This window comes from Squalius cephalus (assembly GCF_949319135.1).
Source record: "Squalius cephalus genome assembly, chromosome: 14".
Classification (NCBI taxonomy): domain Eukaryota; kingdom Metazoa; phylum Chordata; class Actinopteri; order Cypriniformes; family Leuciscidae; genus Squalius; species Squalius cephalus.
Genome location: NC_137135.1, coordinates 37511188 through 37534347, shown reverse-complemented (window position 1 = coordinate 37534347; position 23160 = coordinate 37511188). Strand labels below are relative to the sequence as shown.

General features: G+C 39.3%; 1 protein-coding gene across 3 annotated transcripts; it reads left to right on the top strand.

The window, feature by feature from the left end:
* The first annotated feature begins 2925 nt into the window (after positions 1-2925).
* On the top strand, positions 2926-18776 carry LOC307171598 (uncharacterized protein). Of its 3 annotated transcripts, none has more exons than XM_079893345.1 (3): positions 2935-3499; positions 15038-15179; positions 16685-18776. In XM_079893345.1, the coding sequence occupies exon 3, from the start codon at positions 16696-16698 to the stop codon at positions 17749-17751; it is 1056 nt and encodes a 351-aa protein (XP_079749471.1). In that variant the 5' UTR covers positions 2935-3499; positions 15038-15179; positions 16685-16695; the 3' UTR covers positions 17752-18776. The 3 variants fall into 3 exon arrangements, 2 of the variants coding, with proteins under 2 accessions (XP_079749471.1, XP_079749470.1); XM_079893344.1 differs by lacking the exon at positions 15038-15179 and adding an exon at positions 9293-11866; XR_013823572.1 differs by lacking the exons at positions 15038-15179; positions 16685-18776 and adding an exon at positions 7450-8301 and having other exon boundaries at positions 2926-3499.
* Positions 18777-23160: the final 4384 nt, after the last annotated feature.

Here is a 23160-nt window from a genome sequence, read left to right as displayed (position 1 = left end):
AAAAATAACTGCTGACATATCTGTTGCATGTTGTATATCAAAAAAGGCTACGTTATATAGTATATTAGTTATATATACGTTATATAGTATATTAGTTGTCCTTATAGATGTGCAATCAAATTCTAATAATAATAATAATAATAATACATTTTATTTATGGCACCTTTCTGGACACTCAAGGTCACCTCACAAAACATACTAGTACAATACATTTATAAATCAATGAAATTGTAAAAAACAATAATTACAGAGCATAAAATCAGGGTACATAACTAAAAACAAAATTAAGAACGGATTGATCATGTGTGATATGCCAGCTTAAAGAGATGAGTTTTCAGGCGGGATTTAAAAATAGAAAGTGAGTCAATGTTACGGATATCTGGTGGAAGAGAGTTCCAGAGACGAGGGGCTGAGCGACTGAAGGCTCTAAACCCCATGGTGGTCAAACGGGCAGAAGGTACAGTAAGATGTATAGAAGAAGAGGACCTAAGAGTCCGGGTCGGTGTGTTAATGTGAAGTAGGTCGGTGAGGTACAAAGGTGCAAGATTATGGATAGCCTTAAAGGCCAGAAGTAAAATCTTAAAATCAATGCGGTATTTAACCGGGAGCCAGTGCAGCTGCTGAAGCACAGGAGTAATATGGTTAATGAAAGGAGTTCGGGTGATAATTCGGGCAGCAGAGTTCTGAACCAGTTGAAGTTTATGTAAAGTTTTGAAGGGAAGACCAACAAGAAGGGAATTGCAATAATCAATACGGGATGTGACCAGTGTATGAACGAGAATTGCTGTACTAGTGAGTGAAAGAGACGGTCTGAGGCGATTGATGTTACGTAAGTGAAAGTATGCAGATCGAGTGACATTATTAATGTGAGCTTGAAAAGAAAGTGTGCTATCTAGGATCACACCCAGACTCTTAACCTGAGGGGAAGGAGAAACTGTGGAATTGTCAATAATAAGAGAAAAACTGTCAGATTTAGTCAATGTGGATTTAGTGCCAATGAGGAGAACCTCAGTTTTGTCACTGTTTAGTTTCAGAAAATTGCAAGAGAACCAGGATTTGATTTCTATTAGGCAATCGGAAAGGGAACTGGGAGGGAGAGATGTGGTAGGTTTAGTGGACATGTAGAGCTGGGTGTCATCCGCATAGCAATGAAAACTAATGTTATATTTGCGAAAGATATGACCAAGTGGCAGCAAATAGATGATAAACAGAAGGGGCCCCAGGACAGAGCCCTGGGGAACACCAGAAGTGACAGGGGATAATTCGGATTTGAAATGTTTAAGCTGGATAAACTGAGTGCGGCCAGAAAGATATGATTTAAACCACTCCAAGGGTGTATCAGTGAAACCAATGGAGACTAATCTGTCAATGAGGATGTTATGAGAAATGGTGTCAAAAGCTGCACTTAGATCAAGGAGAATAAGGATAGTGAGTAGTCCAGAATCTGCTGCCATTAATAGATCATTGGTGATTTTCAACAGAGCTGTTTCTGTACTATGACAGGAACGAAAACCAGATTGAAATTGTTCATAAAGTTTATTGTCAGACATGTGTGCATTAACCTGATGTGCGATTGTTTTTTCTAGAATTTTGGAAAGGAAGGGTAAATTAGAAATTGGTCGAAAGTTATTGAAATTGTTTGGGTCTGCACCAGGTTTCTTGAGTATAGGAGTTATTGCAGCTGATTTTCAAGATAAAGGAATAATACCAGAGGTGAGAGAGGAATGTATAATATTAGTAATTCTAAAAGAAAGAGAGGGTAAACAGGCTTTTACTAAGATGGTAGGAAGAGGATCAAGTGCACAAGTGGTTGGTTTCGATTTTCTAATAATGCCTAATACTTCAGCAGCAGAAGGAAGCGTAAAACTTGAAAATGGGCAAGAAGGTGTTGTCAAGGAAGCTGAAAAAGACAGACTGTGAGAGGTATTAGTATTCAGTTGCTGATGAATCTTTTGTACTTTGGAATTAAAAAATGACATTAAAGAATTACAATAAGCAGATGAATATAGATGAGACATAGTAGAGTCTGGTGCTCGTAGTATGTTGTTGACCATGGAGAACAGGGTTCTGGAGTTACCTTCCCCTGTGCTGATTATATCTGCATAATAGTTGGATTTGGCCGTAGAAATAGAATCTTTATAATGGAAAATATGTTTTTTGTACATTTCTTGGTGCACAACAAGTCCAGTTTTCTTATAAAGTCGTTCCAGGCGACAGCCCTTTGCCTTGAGTGTGCGTAGTTCTGATGTAAACCATGGGGCAGAATGGGTGAAGGAAACAGTGCGGGTTTTTAAAGGAGCCAAAGAATTTAAAATATTTTGTAGGCCATCATTATAATGTGAAACCAGTTCATCAGGGTTAGCTAAGCAGTTTATACTGGGTAGGCAGTCAATTTCAGTAAGGAGAGTGTTTAGATCAATGCCCTTAATATTTCTAAATGAAATGACACGTGGCAGTTTTATTTTAGACAGTGTTAAGTTAACTTTAAAAGAGATTAACATATGATCCGAAATGGCAAGGTCTGCCGCAGTGCAACCATGAGGCGTAATACCAGAACAGCAAACCAAGTCCAACACATGTCCTTTAGAGTGAGTAGCAAAGTCAATATATTGCACCAGTCCAAAACTGTCCAGGCAGGATGTAAATTCTCTTGTGTATGCATTAGTGGTATTGTCCATGTGTATATTAAAATCCCCCAGTATTATAACATTAGGGGAAATTGAACAAATAAATGTAAGAAAAGCAGCAAATTCATTCATAAAGTCAGTATTGGGCTTAGGTGGGCGATAGACCATTGCTACTATAGTTGGAGTAGGGCCATTCAGTTGAAGAGCGATGGATTCAAATGAACCGCAAGAAGGCACAGAAACGGGTGAGATTTTCCACTTCTCGCGATGTATTACAGCTAGACCTCCACCTCTGCCTGAGTCACGTGGTTTACAAGTGTAAACAAACCCAGGGGGAGTAGATTCGTTGAGCTGTGAAAAGTCATTAGGTTGTTGCCATGTTTCAGTCAGACACATAAAATCAAACTTACGATCGCTTAGCAGATCCTGAAGAAGAGGACCCTTGTTTGTTAGAGAGCGGATGTTGAACAGTCCAAAGCTGACGTTGTTGTTGTCATGCTGGACTTTGACGTTAGCCGAGCCGGCTAGGCTGGCGATGACACTGTGGTCAACTTTCCGTGTGGAGTTCTTGGGAGGATGACGAGTAGTAGACCAGATGGATTGTATTGCTTTGGAATCGTCAATGTGATAGTTTCGTCGAGATCCGCGATGGATATACTTCCGACGAGTATGACGATAGGTATGAGGGGCATAATCCAGACGATGCTGCGCCGATGGTGGATCAAACAAGTGATAGCTTATCTGCATAAATTCAGCTGCAGTGTCCTGGAGTATCGCTTTCGTTGGCGCAAGGAGGAAAAACAGTGCCGTCCAAAAGAGCACAGACCATACAAGCATCCCGTTGATCCACATTGTTGCCGGTGTTGATGGAGGTAAGCCAAACAAGCAAAGAATAGTCCAAATTGTATGGCAATGTAGGTAAATCAGACTATGACGTCAAATGTTAGTTAAAACAGCGTGAGATTAGGCCAGAGTGCATTAGTTAAAAGAACCAAAACAATATAAAAGGGTCCAGAGAGCAGCGGCAGCCAACCGCGCCAGCGTACACTCTCCCCCTCTCCCACTATTAAATTCTAATAGTGTTCGATGCATAAGTCATAAAAAGCTTGTTTTTTATTTGCTTTCTGTGTAAAACATGGGCTTCACCTGTATCCAGCATAATTAATAATCTACTGTTAATAATCTGCATTAAATAATTCTATTAATCATTTTCTATTAATCTTTTCGATCATCATACGTTTTTTATCCATTACTTTGTGTCTTACACCCTTCCATGGTAGCACATCAGTTAATTCATAGTTTATTATTAATAGTATCATTAACAGGCTATATAGTGAGTTCTTCATTAATTTTACATTTACATTTATGCATTTGGCAGATGCTTTTATCCAAAGCGACTTACATTGCATTGCAAGGTGCAGATTTACATTCTTATCAATTCTTACTTTCCCTGGGAATCGAACCCATGACCTTGGCGTTGCAAGCACCAGCGCTCTACTGTTAGAGCTACAGGAAACCACACAAATTATTATCATTTTTTTTAGCTCCTATGTAATGCTCCTTTGTTAACAACTTGATAAATACACCTATCTGATGTATTTTAAACCATATATTAAAGTTGTTAATGTTCATCAAAACATGATGAAGCCCTGAGGCACTCCAGTAGCTAGATGACACACACACACACACACACACACACACACACACACACACACACACACACACACACACACACACACACACAGACACACACACGTATCTTTCTCTCTCTCTCTCTCTCTCTCTCTCTCTCTCACACACACACACACACACACACACACACACACACACGTATCTTTCTCTCTCTCTCTCTCTCTCTCTCTCACACACACACACACACACACACACACAGTAACAGTTTTATAAAGTTACTTTTGTAAAATCTTAATATAAGGTCCTTAAACCTGTTTAAGATGCTTCAGAATCTTTGTGTCATTCCTCTCTTGCTGATACAGTGTAACTGCTGTTGCTATGGTTACCAGTGTAACTGCTGTTGCTATGGTTACCATGGCAGCCTTCAGTCAGTGTCTCCCTCTGCTGGTCACAGAGAGTTATTCACATTACTGAATCACTTCAGTCTGAGACTAAACCACCGCATCTAACATTCAGAATATATTAACATTATTATATTTATTAAATTAAATTAACTTTAAATACAACCCCAAATCAGAAAAAGTTGGGACACTGTACAAATTGTGAGTAAAAACAGAATGCAATGATGTGGAAGTTTCAAATTTCAATATTTTATTCAAAATACAACATAGATGACATATCAAATGTTTAAACTGAGAAAATGTATAATTTTAAGGAAAAAATAAGTTGATTTTAAATTTCATGGTATCAACACATCTCAAAAAAGTTGGGACAAGTCCATGTTTCCCACTGTGTGGCATCCCCTCTTCTTTTTATAACAGTCTGCAAACGTCTGGGGACTGAGGAGACAAGTTGCTCAAGTTTAGGAATAGGAATGTTGTCCCATTCTTGTCTAATACAGGCTTCTAGTTGCTCAACTGTCTTAGGTCTTCTTTGCCGCATCTTCCTCTTTATGATGCACCAAATGTTTCTATGGGTGAAAGATCTGGACTGCAGGCTGGCCATTTCAGTACCCGAATCCTTCTTCTACGCAGCCATGATATTGTAATTGATGCAGTATGTGGTCTGGCATTGTCATGTTGGAAAATGCAAGGTCTTCCCTGAAAGAGACGACGTCTGGATGGGAGCATATGTTGTTCTAGAACTTGGATATACCTTTCAGCATTGATGGTGCCTTTCCAGATGTGTAATCTGCCCATGCCACACACACTCATGCAACCCCATACCATCAGAGATGCAGGCTTCTGAACGGAGCGCTGATAACAACTTGGGTTGTCCTTGTCCTCTTTAGTCTGGATGACATGGCGTCCCAGTTTTCCAAAAAGAACTTCAAATTTTGATTCGTCTGACCACAGAACAGTTTTCCACTTTGCCACAGTCCATTTTTAATGAGCCTTGGCCCAGAGAAAACGCCTGCGCTTCTAGATCCTGTTTAGATATGGCTTCTTTTTTGACCTATAGAGTTTTAGCCGGCAACAGCGAATGGCACGGTGGATTGTGTTCACCGACAATGTTTTCTGGAAGTATTCCTGAGCCCATGTTGTGATTTCCATTACAGTAGCCTTCCTGTATGTGATGCGGTGCCGTCTAAGGGCCCGAAGATCACGGGCATCCAGTATGGTTTTCCGGCCTTGACCCTTACGCACAGAGATTGTTCCAGATTCTCTGAATCTTTGGATGATATTATGCACTGTAGATGATGATAACTTCAAACTCTTTGCAATTTTTCTCTGAGAAACTCCTTTCTGATATTGCTCCACTATTTTTCACCGCAGCATTGGGGGAATTGGTGATCCTCTGCCCATCTTGACTTCTGAGAGACTCTGCCACTCTGAGAGGCTCTTTTTATACCCAATCATGTTGCCAATTGACCTAATAAGTTGCAAATTGGTCCTCCAGCTGTTCCTTATATGTACATTTAACTTTTCCGGCCTCTTATTGCTACCTGTCCCAACTTTTCTGGAATGTGTGGCTCTCATGAAATCCAAAATGTGACAATATTTGGCATGACATTTCAAAATGTCTCACTTTCAACATTTGATATGTTATCTATATTCTATTGTGAATAAAATATAAGTTTATGAGATTTGTAAATTATTCCATTCCTTTTTTACTCACAATTTGTACAGTGTCCCAACTTTTTCTGATATGGGGTTGTATAAAATGCAAACATGTACATCCATTTTGCTCACATATTGTAGCAGAGTGTGTGCTGAATACAGCAGTATTACATGTTGGCCAGTAGTGTGCTGTAAGTGTCTCAAGGGCCCCGAAACACCTCAGACCCCAGAGGGTTAACACACAGCTTTTGTTATTATAAAGATGAAAAGAGAATCCATTTGAAAAGCATATGAAAATGTCCATTATTTGTATCTAAATGGACATTATTTATTATTTTCATAAATGGACATTATTTTCATATGCATTTCAAATGCTTAAAGGTATAGTGGAGGATCTTCACGAATTTTAGAAAAGAACCGCCCTCTCCACTTTTTGAAAAAATGCACATGCGCAACACTCTACCTGCTCCGCCTATTACACGTGTGCACGAGCCTAGTTCTCCTCGTTTACAAGTTGCTGTCGGCATGGCTCATACAAGCCTACTTTCCAAAAGAAGATTTGCACTTTTTCCACTATGTCAGACTCGCCATCGCTAATCATAGCTTACATTAACTTTTACTAGCAGCGATTTTAAATGGATTTCTCCAAATAGCATGCCAAACTTTACCTGTCGAGTAGAAACTTCGCGACTGAGGCATCAGTGGGAAGCCCAACCTGTGCTTTTAGCTTTTAGCTTTTAGCGCACGCCAGCGTGTGAAATATTCTCCCAAAAACACTCTGGTCTTGTTTCTTTCTTCAGAAGCCTTTCTCTTCTTGTCATACAATTCGTAGACACTTTTTCTCCCTCAGACATTTTGAAAAAACCCGGTGAGAACGGCGAGCTTCAATGAATGGCTGAAACCGGAGCTCACCACACATATACACCTGAAAGTGCGCAATCGCAGAATGCGCAAAATACGAGCATGTACGACGGCTTTACGTAAACATATCACCAGAATGATTGACAATTAGGAGGACCAATAGTCTTGATGATCCACCCAGAAAAAGATAATCCTCCATTATACCTTTAAATTAAACGTACCTGCACCTGCTTTGCTGTTAAGGTTTGCTCCCTGAACCTTGGTCTTAGCATGTGTAGCCGAGGAGGAGTGGCAGGAGTCTGGGTGAAGGAGAGGCTGTGTACTGGCCGGGGGAAGGCCACTTCCCTTTCACCACAAGCTGGACCCATCGCCCACCGGACCGGGACGGAGGACTGAGTCCACAGGGAGCCGTGGCGTCAGGAATCGTCATGACACCCACACCGTCACCCAAGGAGTCAGTCTCAAACGCGTCGCCCACCGGACCTAGCATGGAATAGAGTTGTGAGTCCACAGGGAGCATCCGGGAGCATCACGCCACCGTCCCAACCGTCGGCCCCAGGACTCCGTCTGCAGGAAGTCATGGCACCCCCCGCATCGGGTGGAGGAAGATCTGAAATAGATCAAGAAAAGACAAAGTCAGTGTGCTTAACATTCTGAATTCATCGCTCTAAACTTTAAATCAAACCACTTGTTTAAAATAACATCGTATAATACTCCGTAGTGATATCCCGCTGTAACCCTCTGGGGTCGAGGAACGCGTCTGCATCTGCACTCTGATCTCTTTCTCCTTACACACTAATGTTCTGTCCTTCCTTTCATTTTCTTATTATGCTAATTTCTGGTCATCTATAATCTGACTGTTGATTATACACTGACCCTTTACACTAATAAAAAGCACAGGTCACTCTCTGCCGTCTCCATGTTCTCCAGGAGCTCAGTGTATATCTGCCAGAGACATGAAAACACTTTCAATGTTATTGACTTCATATAAAGTAGACATTTCAAGATCTCTATCAGAGTTTCTCTTGTACACACACACACACAATAAAAACGAAACATTGTGCTTTTGTAAAATAAATAAATAACGGGGCGCGCTTTCTGCCGTCAGTTTCCTTTACGGGAACTCGTTTGTAATGTCTGATCAACACTGAATTTTAGTTCCTTTTTGTAACAGTTTTTTCTTCATTTTGTTAATTTCAGTGAAATATATTTCATGTATAATAAGCCTATTTATTCCTTTTCCACATGTACACTTTTATTCTGTTTTTCTCCATTCTCAAGCGTATCTACTGCAGTATCGCGTCAGACAGCGCACTGTAGTGTCCTTAACTTAACTTAGACAATTCTTCCCCTGCTGTTAAATCATCTAAAGCAACACGTTAGAGCCTAATCGACCGAGCTATCGAGAGATGAACTACTGATATCAAGATCCATGAGCTCTGGAAGAGTTCACTCATGGAAGAGATGTCATCAGGAGACATACCAACAACTTTTAAGCTGGATATTAAACGGTTATTAAAAAATGCAAGTTGATCCTATAGAATATTGATATTGTTTTTTGATGGCCGATGCCGATATATTAGAAAACAGGGTAGCCGATGGCCGATATAAAGCCAATATTTATGTATATTTATATTACACTATTTTAATCAATATTTTATAAATTATAAATAAATTAAACATTTTTTAAATAAACATGCTTATACTTTAGATGGCAACGTCTTGAATCTGCAATCCTATTACAGTATTTTTCACAAATAAAGTAATTATTTAAATACATGAATATGTGAATAATAAGGAAGTAAACACTGTGACAGGGCACTCAGTAATCTGGTAATATTGGGCGCACTGGTAATCATATTTTTTCAAGTAAAGACAAGGTAACGCTAATATTACACCCAGCACACAGTGAGAACGACATGAATATGACAGTGGGCATCTGCATATATCACAGCATGCTTTAAAATGAAGGATTTACAGTGTTTCGACCACGTCTCCTGAAGCTGATCTTCTCACACACTAAACGCTCGTTCTGCTCAAATATTAGCATGTGGAAATACAAGCAATGTAAAGCAAGGACGCTTCTAATGCTACTGATGTTCATGAGCGCAGGAAAACGTTCCTCACGTTATTCCAGTGCAGATGAAGAAATCCAGTGCAGATGTGAGGAAAGATCATCAGCTCCAGGCGTTCTGTGTGTGATCCCAGTCTCCGCTCCAGTAAAGCCGTTCCTCAACCAGTGATCCTCAGAGTCAGCTCCTGTGTGGAGAAACATCATGTCCAGCTGATCAAACACGGTGAACGAGGTAAAGTGGTGAAACTCTCTCTGTTAAACCTGGAACTGGACACCTAGATGCTTTCCTTTCACTTTTATTTTCTTTAATGCTTTTGTTCACTTTAAAACCAACATGACCTCGTGTAGTTGGACATCTACTCACTTTCAGATAAGTTGATATATTTCACATATTTACCATGATATGACACAACAGGCTTTTGTGGACATTTGTTTGTCCATCTCTCAATTAATTAATTATAAGCCCAAAAAGCCTGATGTATAAAGATGTACAACAACAACAGTATATTTCATACACTCATACACGTTAAATAAATTATTTTACCAATAAAAGCTTAACATTTTTAAAAAGTTTTCATTTTTAACATTAAAAAATAATGTATGATTAATCAAGTAAAGAAGTTGTTCAGCCCACAAAGTATTTCTTACATTTACTTTATAAAAATCATTACAGATTTCTGAATATAAGACAGTGATAAAAGTATGAATCTGAAGGCATGAAGTAGAGCACAAAAACATTTATTAGTATAAGCCCTAGAAATGTGCATATTACACACGATACAGTCGGCTAATATATTCATAATAATAAATAGTCATAATAATAATCTATATAAGAAATCTCCACAATTGCCAACTAGTCTGGATTAAACAATGCCCGTATTAAACTCTATACAATACTATATTGAACATACTTTTTTAATGGTCGCGAAGTACGTTCTAATTTAAATGTAGTACCCTAACCCTAACCCTAACCCTACTCACATTGTACGCGATGTACGAAAATGAACTAAATTAATAACTTTTTTTTTGTTCTTTACAACAAAAATGAAGCATCACTGATCTTCCTTAAGCTGGACTGAGACGCTATTTTCTTCTGCAAACAAACTTTGTTGCATTATTCTCCTGTTATCTCTGTAAAGCTGCTCTGAAACATTCTGTGTTGTAAAAAACGCTATAGAAATAAATGTCACTTGAGTTCAAATGATTCAAGCAATTCTATTTTTGCTTTTATCAAAAGAATTGTCATAATTAGGGGTTCAAGCACTCAGTGCTGAAACCCTATTGTTATTGTTAATTTTCCCATGATGCATCCGTGTAAAACTGATCGGGCAGACCGAACCGTAAGTCGTAGAGACTTGAAACTTTGGGGGCTGGTAGTACTATCACCGACAACAACGTCACCAAGGCCCACCCTGATCGGCCTGACGGGGGCGCTACAGCGGCCAAAACTACGAAATGGCTTGATAGTCTATGAGAACATTGGCGTATCTCAAAAAACTTAGTACGAGTCATCGGCACAATGCCCTGAAGGAGCCTGAGAAGTTTCAAGCCAGCGTATTTCACGGGAGTGTCCTCCTGAGACTCCTGAATCCTTGCCGAGTCCAACGATACCAAACATGCCAGGTTTCGCCTTATGGTTTGTGTAACGGTGTCATTTAGCACTTAAAAAACTTGCGATTATCTTCGAGACAGTTACAAAAAAAATTTGATCAAAGTCGCCCATGGATAATCTTTATGCTCTCATAAATATAAGTGTCTAAACTTCAAAACGAAATAAGATATTTACAACAAATTTGGCACACTTATGTATGGGCACACTCTGAGGACACCTAATAAAATGGTGGAGATCAGGCAAGACGTGGTGCTATAACTGTCAAACAAGTTGTGGTAAAAAGTTTACACATCTCCTAATAACTGAGAGACCTATTCCCACATGTTACCATATGTTTTGATCACTTTAGCTTTAGCTTATGCACACTTTAGTCTAATATAACTTCAAGAAGTCTTACTTCCTCTACCTGTTCAATAGAAACACTCTTTACAGACAAATTTAACTTTGGATGCAATTTGATGCAAACACACTGCTTTAGGTTTTTATCAAGTTTAGAACCAACTTATTATTCCGTACCTACTTTATGACCAATTGAATTTCCTCACCCAAAGCTGTAGACAACACCTTAATTGATGTTGCAGGTAAATATAATGTCTTATCATCGGCATACATTACTGTCCACACACTTTAAAACAAGAGGAAGATCATTGGTCTTAAACAACTTCACATTGCAACTCTTTCACATCTGATTCCATTATAAACACACATTGTCCCATTAGACAGTTCACTTTAAACCAATGAGGAGTATGAGAAGTACATTGAAAGAAGAATGTCACATACACCTAGGAGGACTTGAGGGCGAGTAAATCATGGGCTAATTTTAATTTTTGGGTGAACTCTCCCTTTAAAATAAACCTGAGCGTTATTAGAAAAAAACATTAGATGAACCATCCCTTTAATATTTCATAGCAGTGAGAGCTGCGATACATGCCCAGGGAAAGTGCTGTGTCAGACTCAGAGAAGCTGCCGGTCAGATCCACTGCTGGACACACACGTCTAGGTGAGCGTTTCTAATAAAGAGCATTTAGAGATCATTTGAAGACCTGTATTTGTGTTTGTATAGGTCATTGTACATGATTTAAGAATTTCATTTAAAAAACAAAAAACAAGCCTTCTAATTTTAGCTTGATCATGTTAAGTATATCGAATAATTTCTGTAATAGCCTACATTTTCATTTGAATTTTGCAACTTATAAAACGTTAAAATGTTTAAATTATATGTTAAAAAAGTGAAGGGAATAGCAAATGTAAATTGTTATTGAATTTGAATGATCATTTTACTCCAAACATTGCATATGGTATGGAAAATATAAATTTAAATACAGAAATGCATTGCTATTTTGCATATTACATTTCAAATTGAATATTGCTATCCATATGCTTCTTTATATCCATATAAAAGTGCTGAAGAAAACGTCTCGGTTACATATGTATCCCCGAGGGAACGAGACGCTGCGTCGAAACGCTGTGGGAACGCCTCTGCGTCTCTTGTCTTAAAATTAAAACAATCTAATTTAACCACTAAAAACATGAATTATTTTATCGGCCGGTCAGCCCTCACCTTTGGCTATACGAGCTCACTCCACTAGGAGTATGGCTGCTTATAAAGCTTTATTGTCAGGAGTTTCCTATCAAGATACTCCACTCAAAGTGATGTGGTAAGCACTATACCTTCAGTGTGGAGGGGGATAACCCTGTGGAGAAGCGCTCCTGCGGGAACTCCAGCACCGCACCCACCGGGCAGATAACCGGGTCAAGCTGGTGCTCTCCGCACCAAGAAGTGAATAATCTCCACTTAAAAGGTGAAGAGTTTCCTCGTGGACTGAGCTCTGGAGTGGAGGATGGTTTCAGCAACCTCAGTTGAGAGACCAGAACTTATGAGTTGGGTCCCTTTAGAGGCCAAGCCCACAGTTTCCACAACTCTGGGCGGAGGTGAAGAATCGACTCACTCGCCTGAGAGAGTAGGTCCCTCCTGATCAGAATCCCCAGAGGAGAGACCCTAGGTCCGAGAACCATACTCCGGCCGGCCAGAACGGGGCTACTAGCAGAAGACAGGTGTGCCTGCATCGCCGTCGAATCCCAAACCACACCCAGAAAACTGGTATACTGTAATGGAGAAAACACACTCTTCTTGGCATTTAACCTCAACCTCAACTTGCTCAGGTGGATGAGAACGACAGATTGAGCTAGAATCAACCAATCGATATAGTATGCGGATGCCCTGGAGTGGCAGCGGAGCCAGAGCTGCATCCACACACTTCATGAAAGTGCGGGGTGACAAACTTAGTCCGAACGGAAGAACACGATATTGGTACACTTCGCCTAAAGTGAACCTCAGGAACTTCTTGTGTTGTGGAAGGATGGAAACATGTAAGTATGAGTCTTTTAGATCTATCGTGACAAACCAGTCCTCGCACCTGATCTGTGACACGATCTGCTTGAGAGTGAGCATTTTGAACTTGAGCTTCCCCTACTGCGCGATTTAAAATTGTACGCAACCCCCCATCCTTCATGTGGACGATGAAGTACCAGCTGTAGTACCCGGACTCCCTGCTGGGCGGAGGAACCCGTTCTATAGACCCCTTTTGCGCGGACGTCACAGTTACGTCACGGCGTTAGCTGGAGGCAAAACAAACGGAAAACTGGAGGCGGCCAACACAAACCAGCACAGATTCGGCTACATAATAAGGAGCTTAAATTATTATTTTTATTATTAAATGTCATCTTGTTGTGTTGTTGGGTGCAAGAATCGATGAAAAATGAGTATGCTGTATCTGGATTTTTTATTTCTAGAAAATATTCATATCATTAAAATTGCACTGTAGTGTCACTCTTCTTGGCGCTGGCTAGGCAGAACTGCGGATCGTACACTCAAATCTTTACATGACCATTCAGCACATAGTTATAGGCATCTAAATATATATATACAGTATATATGCCCTCAGTTTCTCTTTACCCTCGGTAGGTGTAGAAGTCAGGCCACTCAACCGGAGGTAGCGTTAACGTTAATCCTGTCATATCGTCCATTGACTGAGCGTGTACGGTCATCTGGTTCCGTCCGTTAAAATTAACTTTTGCAAATAACAATCGCGGTCCTGGACAGTGAGTGACCTTGAACATTAAGACAAAATCGGATTTTCTCCAGTCATTGTTAAAAAAACCAGCTAACAAAACTTGCAAACTAGCGTTAGTGAAGCGGCCAGAGGGTTCTTTCTGCCTCCAGTGAAGCCCCGCCCACACAAATACGTCACCATGTTTACCAACTGTAAAAGGGTCTATAGCCTCCTCTTGCAGAGGAGCTTTTACTTCTTGTTCCATTACCTGAGCCTGCTCGGGGCCCAGCACTGTGGACAGGACCCCTCTGAACCCTGGCGGGCGAGACCTGAACCGAATGGTATAGGCTTTTTCGATCGTGTGCAGGACCCAACAAGATTTTGGTATTCTTGTTGGTAGACGTTTCCACTCTGCCAGAAAATCTACTAAGGATTGGCAACTGAAACAGTGAAACAGTCTATATTGTTAAAAGCGCTGTATAAATGAAGGTGACTTGACTTGTAAGGAAACGAGTTCAGAGATGAACACGCCTCCTAAAGTGCTGTCCGTTCGCCATTATAATGTTTGGTTCAGGGGTGCTTTATAGTTTCCTGGAAGAGAAGAGTGTGTTGTGAATCTGAACGCGACGAGAAAAGACACTGACGGGATAGGATCTGAACAAAATCAATTTCTTTGAGAAACTATCTTTTTTTTGTTCTCTGATTTATATTTCTCCTTGGTGAGTACCAATTTCTTTATAAGAAATGTATTTAGGTAATGTGGATACTGTTTTTGGACTCTTAATGTGAAAAATACATTTGAAAAAGTGATCAGTGATATAAAAGATGTTTGAAAATGCTTTAAGCGTTTTCTAATACAATCTGTGAGTGCATATAGTTATGTTTAAATGTTTGAAGGACGTAGTATTTGTTGAGATTATATTTGTTCTGTTGTGAAGTGTGTGCGATGCGCTGCTAGCTTTGCTAGCTCTGTACATAAACTAGTGTGTTAATCAAGCACATGGTGACTAGCATGTATGTGTTGCCTATATCCAAATAATTGAAACAGACATTTTGGTCATTTGAAAATGTTTATTTGAATGAGTTACTGATGACTGTTTTGGCTTTGTTTTTGCAAGGCCGGGTTTTTTTTTTTCTTGAAAAATTGCTGCTGTGATCCTGAATCCTGTCCTGGCTGTGGACTCTTATCCCAGGTTTGGACTGACGAGCCATCCCATCGTTTCGTACCAGGAAACAGAGTAAAAAGAGTTTTCTGATTGGGTAGGACAGAACTGCACACATTGTGTTTTTCAAGTTTTCCTGGATTTCACTGAAGACAAAATTATGTTTTTTCCCTTTCCCTTTCTCTTCATGCACTGAACTGCATTCATTTTTTGATGAACATTCCTACTGAACTTTTATTGGAATTTGAAAACAAGAAATTGAACTTGAAATTGAGACACTGAGGTGTCTCGATTTTGTTTTTGTGCGTTTATCATTTATTTGAAATACTGTGTGTTACTGTCATCTATTTGTTTTTCTTTTGTTTTTCTTTCATTCTTTCAATTTCTTTAAAAAAAAAAAGATACAACTCATGCAAAATAACAGCAAAAAATACACTTACCTTTTCATTAATTAGCTGCATTCCAGTGGTCTGAGTGGTTCATTTATTTTATTCTTTCTTATTATTATCTTTGAAAATTTTTGTTTCAGTGAGTCGATCCAAATCTTCTGTTTCTGGTCCATAGTTTTGATTTTATAGGATCTAGTAACTGAGCCGTGTGCTACACAATACAATACAATACAAAATTACAATAAAATTGACTTTGACTTAGTACTTTACAGTGGTGATCAGAATTAATGGCACCCCTGGTAAATATGATCAAATATGGCTGTAAAAAATAAATCTGCATAGTTTATCCCTTTGATCTTTCATTCAAAAAAATTGCAAAATCCTTACCTTTCATTGAAGTAAAAGAATTGAAAGTGGGGGGGGGAATCACATTATGAAATAAATATTTTTCTCCAAAACACTTCGGCCACAATTATTCATACACTTTTATTAAATACTTAGTATAATAGGCTTTCTGACCCCCAAGACTCAACTAACCTCTGCAATTCTCCATCTGTGATTATTGGAGAGTCTTTGGCCACTCAAACCATCCTCCTCACCGTCCATTAAGACAGTATAGACACACGTCCTCTTCCTGGCAGATTCTTAACATCTTTAGTTGATTATAACTTCTTAATTATTGTCCTGATGGTCAAAATGGGGATTTTCAATTCTTTAGCTATTTTCTTACAGCCACTTTCTATTTTGTGAAGCTCAACAATCTTTTGCTGCACATCAGAACTATATTCTTTGGTTTTACTCATTGTGATGATTAAGGGAATTTGGCCTTTGTGTTTCCTCATATTTAAACTCCTGTGAAACAAGAAGTCATAGCTGGACAATTTCATGTTCCTAGTCACCCTGGTGTGCTAAAAAAGGTAAATATTAATGGGAATATACTTCAGAGATATTTTACTCGTAAACAAAATCTAGGGGTGCCAATAATTGTGTTTTGGAGAAAAACATTTATTTCATAATGTGAACCCCCCCCCCCCCCACACACACAGGAGGTCTCTGTTAGAACTGTGAGAAAAATCTCTCATCTTCACATGTGATCTTGATTAATTTAAAGACTATGGGAAAAAATAGCTCAAAACCATCTATAAAAATACATGATTAACAGCAAACCATTAGATCTTAATTTATTTAATTTTTTTATTATCCTGTGTTGCAGGTTAAGGCAAAATGGCAGGTATTATTCCCAAACACAAAATTAAAGGAGTTGATTTCTGTGGATCAAGCAACTACCATTACATCATCCGCTCTGATCTCGGCTGCTATATGAGGTCAAAGGATTTCAACAAAGGGTCAGACCTCAGTATTCATGCTCTGCACCCCGACTGCCAACACGGAGACCATTACTTTGCTGACTCGCGTTGGTTTTACATCATTAAGGGTGATCAAATCCGCAGAGTCACTGACCTGACAGAAGACACTGATTCCTCAGTCTTCACCCTTCATCCCAACTGTCGGGGCGGAGACCATTACCTGGCGGCCTTTGACTGGTTTTACGTCATCTTCCAGGAAAAGGACATGTACAGAAGAACAAGACACCTGTTCAATTTTGGTCTTTTCCCAAACTGTAGTACTGATGAATTTCCTCTGCGTTCCTATTGCACAGATGCTCTCTATTACTGGGGTGATAAGGATCACTTCTACTTCCTCAAGCCAGTCTCAGATTGGGTTGAATACTACAAAGGTACCGACCTCAACACAGCTGAGTGCGATGCTGTCTATTCCGTTCACCCCGATGTTCTGAACTTCCTGCCAGGCGGGCTGTCCAAAACCAACGGCCCCGCATTCAGCAAGTGGGTGAACATTAAAACTGTTAGTAATGACAGTCCCACACCAGTGACATGGCAAAAGAAAGTTACCAAAAAGGTTGGATACAATAAGGAGAAGATGTCCGAGATCTCACACAACTGGAAGATAGAAACATCAGGCAAGATCTCAGCTGGAACACTCACAGCGTTAATTGCCCAATGTCAGTTCTCCTTATCGGCAGAATACGGAGGTTCAAGTGTGAAGACTGGGAAGGAAATCTGGACAGAAGAGACTGAAGTGGAAGAGCAACTATCATTTGAGCTGAAGCCATACGAGCGTCTGTATGTGTGGCAGTTCCAGCTGGGTCTCGGATCAGAACCGGTGTTGTTCTGCCGGGATTTGAAGATTACCGATAAGCCGGACCCTCCGACTGAAGTCCCGCTGCCCATCCATCTTGGGGTATGTGTTTTGATTTGATCATACAGCCTAACCAAAGAGGCAGCATGTAACAAGGGTTCCTATATATACAAGCGCTTTTTGTATTAGTGTTGTTGCGTTTTTGATTTTGATGTCGTTGCAGCCCTGGAGAGAATATAGACCATCTTCAATTTAGTTTTTTATTTTTTTTACTAAAATTCTTTGATTGATATTGCTCTGCTGTATTTCTTAACTTGATAAACTCGAACGAGGACAAGTTAACAATATATATTGCTTGAACTGCTTACAAGGTAATTAGTCTTTGTAAATCCTTTCACAGGATAGAGCTGAAAGTATTATAACTTGTAACCTTTTGATGATTTGCTACAAACCTTTTTGTGTTTTATTGCTTAAACAGTATTTTAATCTTTTGTATAAATACATTTTATTTAATAAAGAAAAGTATTGTTTCTTTATACTTCAGCTCACAAAAGACAGTTCTATAAATATTATACCAGAGCATTATAAGTACAGGTGCTGGTCATAAAATTAGAATATCATCAAAAAGTTGATTTATTTCAAGAATTCAACTTAACAGGTGAAACTAATATATTATATAGACTCATTACATGCAAACTGAGATATTTCAAGCCTTTATTTGTTATAATTTTGATGATTATGGCTTACAGCTTATGAAACCACAAAATCAAAATCCCAGAAAATTAGAATATTACTTAAGACCAATACAAAAAAAATATTTTTAGAAATGCTGGCCAACTGAAAAGTATGAACATGAAAAGTATGAGCATGTACAGCACTCACTACTTAGTTGGGGCTCCTTTTGCCTGAAGTACTGCAGAAATGTGGCGTGGCATGGAGTCGATCAGTCTGTGGCACTGCTCAGGTGTTATGAGAGCCCAGGTTGCTCTGATAGTGGCCTTCAGCTCTTCTGCATTGTTGGGTCTGGCGTATCGCATCTTCCTTTTCACAATACCCCATAGATTTTCTATAGGGTTAAGGTCAGGCGATTTTGCTGGCCAATTAAGAACAGTGATACCATGGTCCTTAAACCAGGTACTGATAGCTTTGGCACTGTGTGCAGGTGCCAAGTCCTGTTGGAAAATGAAATCTGCATCTCCATAAAGTTGGTCAGCAGCAGGAAGCATGAAGTGCTCTGGACATGTCCTGGTAGACGGCTGCGTTGAGTGGACCAACACCAGCCGATGACATGGCTCCCCAAACCAACACACACTGTGGAAACTTCACACTGGACTTCAAGCATCTTGGATTGTGTGCCTCTCCATTCTTCCTCCAGACTCTGGGACCTTGGTTTCCAAATGAGATGCAAAATTAGCTCTCATCAGAAAAGAGGACTTTGGTCCACTGTGCTTTATTAAATCCAGAGTCAACGCAGCCGTCTACCAGGACGTTTTCAGAGCACTTCATGCTTCCTTCATTTTCCAGCAGGATCTGCACCGGCCCACACTGCCAGAAGAACCAAAACCTGGTTCAATGACCATGGTATTACTGTGTAATTACTGTGTGATTTCATGTAATATTCTAATTTTCTGGGATTTTGATTTCGTGGTTTCATAAGCTGTAAGCCATAATCATCAAAATTATAACAAATAAAGGCTTGAAATATCTCAGTTTGCATGTAATGAGTCTATATAATATATTAGTTTCACCTGTTAAGTTGAATTCTTGAAATAAATCAACTTTTTGATGATATTCTAATTTTATGATCAGCACCTATATATCTTATACTATTCGTCAAAGTATCCTGGTACAAGGTTCTTCTGGAAGGTAAGCATAAACTTTGATAGGCATAACGCATAAATAAGTATTGTTACACAATGGGGATATAATATTCCTAGACTTGCTGATATGTGTTAGACAAGCCAAGGGAGTTGACCTGACAGCACAAGGCTATCTAGTTAACTTTGGTTACTATGAGGCTAATCAGGAAATGTGATAGTATCAGATCTCAGTACATTATAGATGTGCAATCGAATTCTACTAAAATGTTTGATGCAGAAGTCATAAAAAGCTTGTTTTTTTATTTGCTTTCTGTGTAAAACATGGGCTTCACCTGTATCCAGAATAATTTATAATCTACTGTTAATAATCTGCATTAAATAATTATATTAATAATTTTGTATTCATCTTTTTGATCATCACTTTGTGTCACACACCCTTCCATGGAAACACATCAGTTAATCATAGTTTATTATTAATAGTACCGTTAGCTCATTAACAGTCTATACACCAGCAGTTCTTCATTCATTGTCACTGTAATTAACACATTATTTTTTATTAAGCTCATATGCAATTTTATGTATTTTTATTATCCTTTGTTAACAACTTGATAAATACACATATCTGATGCATTTTAAACAGTGTATTAAAGTTGTTAATGTTCATCAAAACATGATGAAGCCCTGAGGCACTCCAGTAGCTAGATGACACACACACACACACACACACACACACACACACACACACACACACACACACACACTCTCTCTCTCTCTCTCTCTCTCTCACTCTCTCTCTCTCTCTCACTCTCTCTCTGTCTGACACACACACTCTCTCTCTCTCTCTCTCTCTCACACACACACACACACACACACACACACACACACACACACACACTCTCTCTCTCTCTCTCTCTCTCTCACTCTCTCTCTCTCTGTCTGACACACACACACACTCTCTCTCTCTCTCTCTCACACACACACACACACACTGTAACAGTTTTATAAAGTTACTTTTGTAAAATCATAATATAGGGTCCTTCAACCTGTTTAAGATGCTTCAGAATCTTTGTGTCATTCCTCTCTTGCTGATACAGTGTAACTGCTGTTGCTATGGTTACCAGTGTAACTGCTGTTGCTAATGGTTACCAGTATAACTGCTGTTGCTATGGTTACCAGTGTAACTGCTGTTGCTATAGACCCTTTTACAGTTGGTAAACATGGTGACGTATTTGTGTGGGCGGGGCTTCACTGGAGGCAGAAAGAACCCTCTGGCCGCTTCACTAACGCTAGTTTGCCAGTTTTGTTAGCTGGTTTTTTTAACAATGACTGGAGAAAATCCGATTTTGTCTTAATGTTCAAGGTCACTCACTGTCCAGGACCGCGATTGTTATTTGCAAAAGTTAATTTTAACGGACGGAACCAGATGACCGTACACGCTCAGTCAATGGACGATATGACAGGATTAACGTTAACGCTACCTCCGGTTGAGTGGCCTGACTTCTACACCTACCGAGGGTAAAGAGAAACTGAGGGCATATATACTGTATATATATATTTAGATGCCTATAACTATGTGCTGAATGGTCATGTAAAGATTTGAGTGTACGATCCGCAGTTCTGCCTAGCCAGCGCCAAGAAGAGTGACACTACAGTGCAATTTTAATGATATGAATATTTTCTAGAAATAAAAAATCCAGATACAGCATACTCATTTTTCATCGATTCTTGCACCCAACAACACAACAAGATGACATTTAATAATAAAAATAATAATTTAAGCTCCTTATTATGTAGCCGAATCTGTGCTGGTTTGTATTGGCCGCCTCCAGTTTTCCGTTTGTTTTGCCTCCAGCTAACGCCGTGACGTAACTGTGACGTCCGCGCAAAAGGGGTCTATAGTTATGGCAGCCTTCAGTCAGTGTCTCCCTCTGCTGGTCACAGAGAGTTATTCACATTACTGAATCATTTCAGTCTGAGACTAAACCACTGCATCTAACATTCAGAATATATTATATTATATATTAATAATATGCAATAAATATTAACATTAAACATTTAATTAACTTTAAATAATTGAACTAAATTAACATTAGATCAAAACATTTAGAGAGACTGAATGACTTTAAGGATGAACAGACTTAAACTTTATACACTTTAAGAGCCTCCAGAAAACATCGACTAAAACATCAGGAAATAAATGTTATTCCATCAGTAATGTTCACAGGATGATGTAGTTCTGACAGTGGTCAGCAGGGGTCACACTAACAGCTTCAAACACTCCTATAATAAACTGGAGAATCTTGCTGATCAAGTTAAACATCTTTAAACATCCAGGACCTTTTAAACTGATCAAAAGAGGCAGTAAAGACATTTATAATGTTACAAAAGATTCTATTTCAGATAAATGCTGTTCTTTTGAACTTTATATTCAACAAATAATCCTGAAAAATAAAATAAAATATGAAGCAGCACAACTGTTTTCAACACTGATAATAATCATAAATGTTTCTTGATCATCAAATCATCATATTAGAGTGATTTCTGAAGGATCATGTGACACTGAAGACTGGAATAATGATGCTGAACATTCAGCTTTGATCACAGGAATAAATTACACTTTACTATATATTCACATAGAGAACAGATGATTTACATTGGAATAATATTTCACTGTTTTACTGTATTTATGATCAAATAAACGCAGCTTTGGTGAGCAGAAACATTAAAACATCTCAATAATTATGTGTGTGTGTTTGTGTCTCTTTGTGTGTGTATATGTGTGTCTGTGTATTTTTGGTGATCATCAACACACACACAAACATACAGCAGTGCTGACACAGAAACTGACATGCACAATTTAAATCACAAATATTGTTGTTTATGAAAGAGTGATTTCCACATCATTCTGTAGTAAAAAGCCTACAAGAAGGGGAACTCTAAAGTCTTATGCATATCTATTCAGTGTGTGTTATATGGCCTTATCGCAGTGACAATCCCCCCCCCCCCCCCCCCAAAAAAAAACTCACTACCCACACCTAATCTTTCTTTTCTATAAAATGCAAACATGTACATCCATTTTGCTCACATATTGTAGCAGAGTGTGTGCTGAATACAGCAAAACTACATGTTGGCCAGTAGTGTGCTGTAAGTGGCCCCGAAACCCCTCAGACCCCAGAGGGTGAACACACAGCTTTAGTTATTATAAAGATGAAAAGAGAATCCATTTGAAAAGCATATGAAAATGTCCATTATTTTTATTTAAGTGGACATTATTTATTATTTTCATAAATGGACATTATTTTCATATGCATTTCAAATGCTTAAATTAAACGTACCTGCTCCTGCTTTGCTGTTAAGGTTTGCTCCCTGAGGCTGGGTGTTAGCATGTGTAGCCGAGGAGGAGTGGCAGGAGTCTGGCTGAAGGAGAGGCTGTGCACTGGCCGGGGGAAGGCCACTTCCCTATTCACCACAAGCTGGACCCATCGCCCACCGGAGCTAGCATGGGGCGGAGGACTGAGTCCACAGAGAGCCGTGGCGACCGGGAACATCACGACACCCACACGTTTCGCCCCCCGTCCCAAACGTCATCCACCGAACCCACCATGAATAGAGTAGTGAGTCCACAGGGAGCGTCCGGGAACATCACAACACCATCCCAACCGTCGGCCCCAGGACTCAGTCTGCAGGAAGTCATTTGACCCTTTACACT

What these genes read in the sequence shown, in the direction of transcription:
- LOC307171598 (XM_079893345.1), top strand. Translation starts at nt 16,696, where the DNA reads ATGGCAGGTATTATTCCCAAACACAAAATTAAAGGAGTTGATTTCTGT.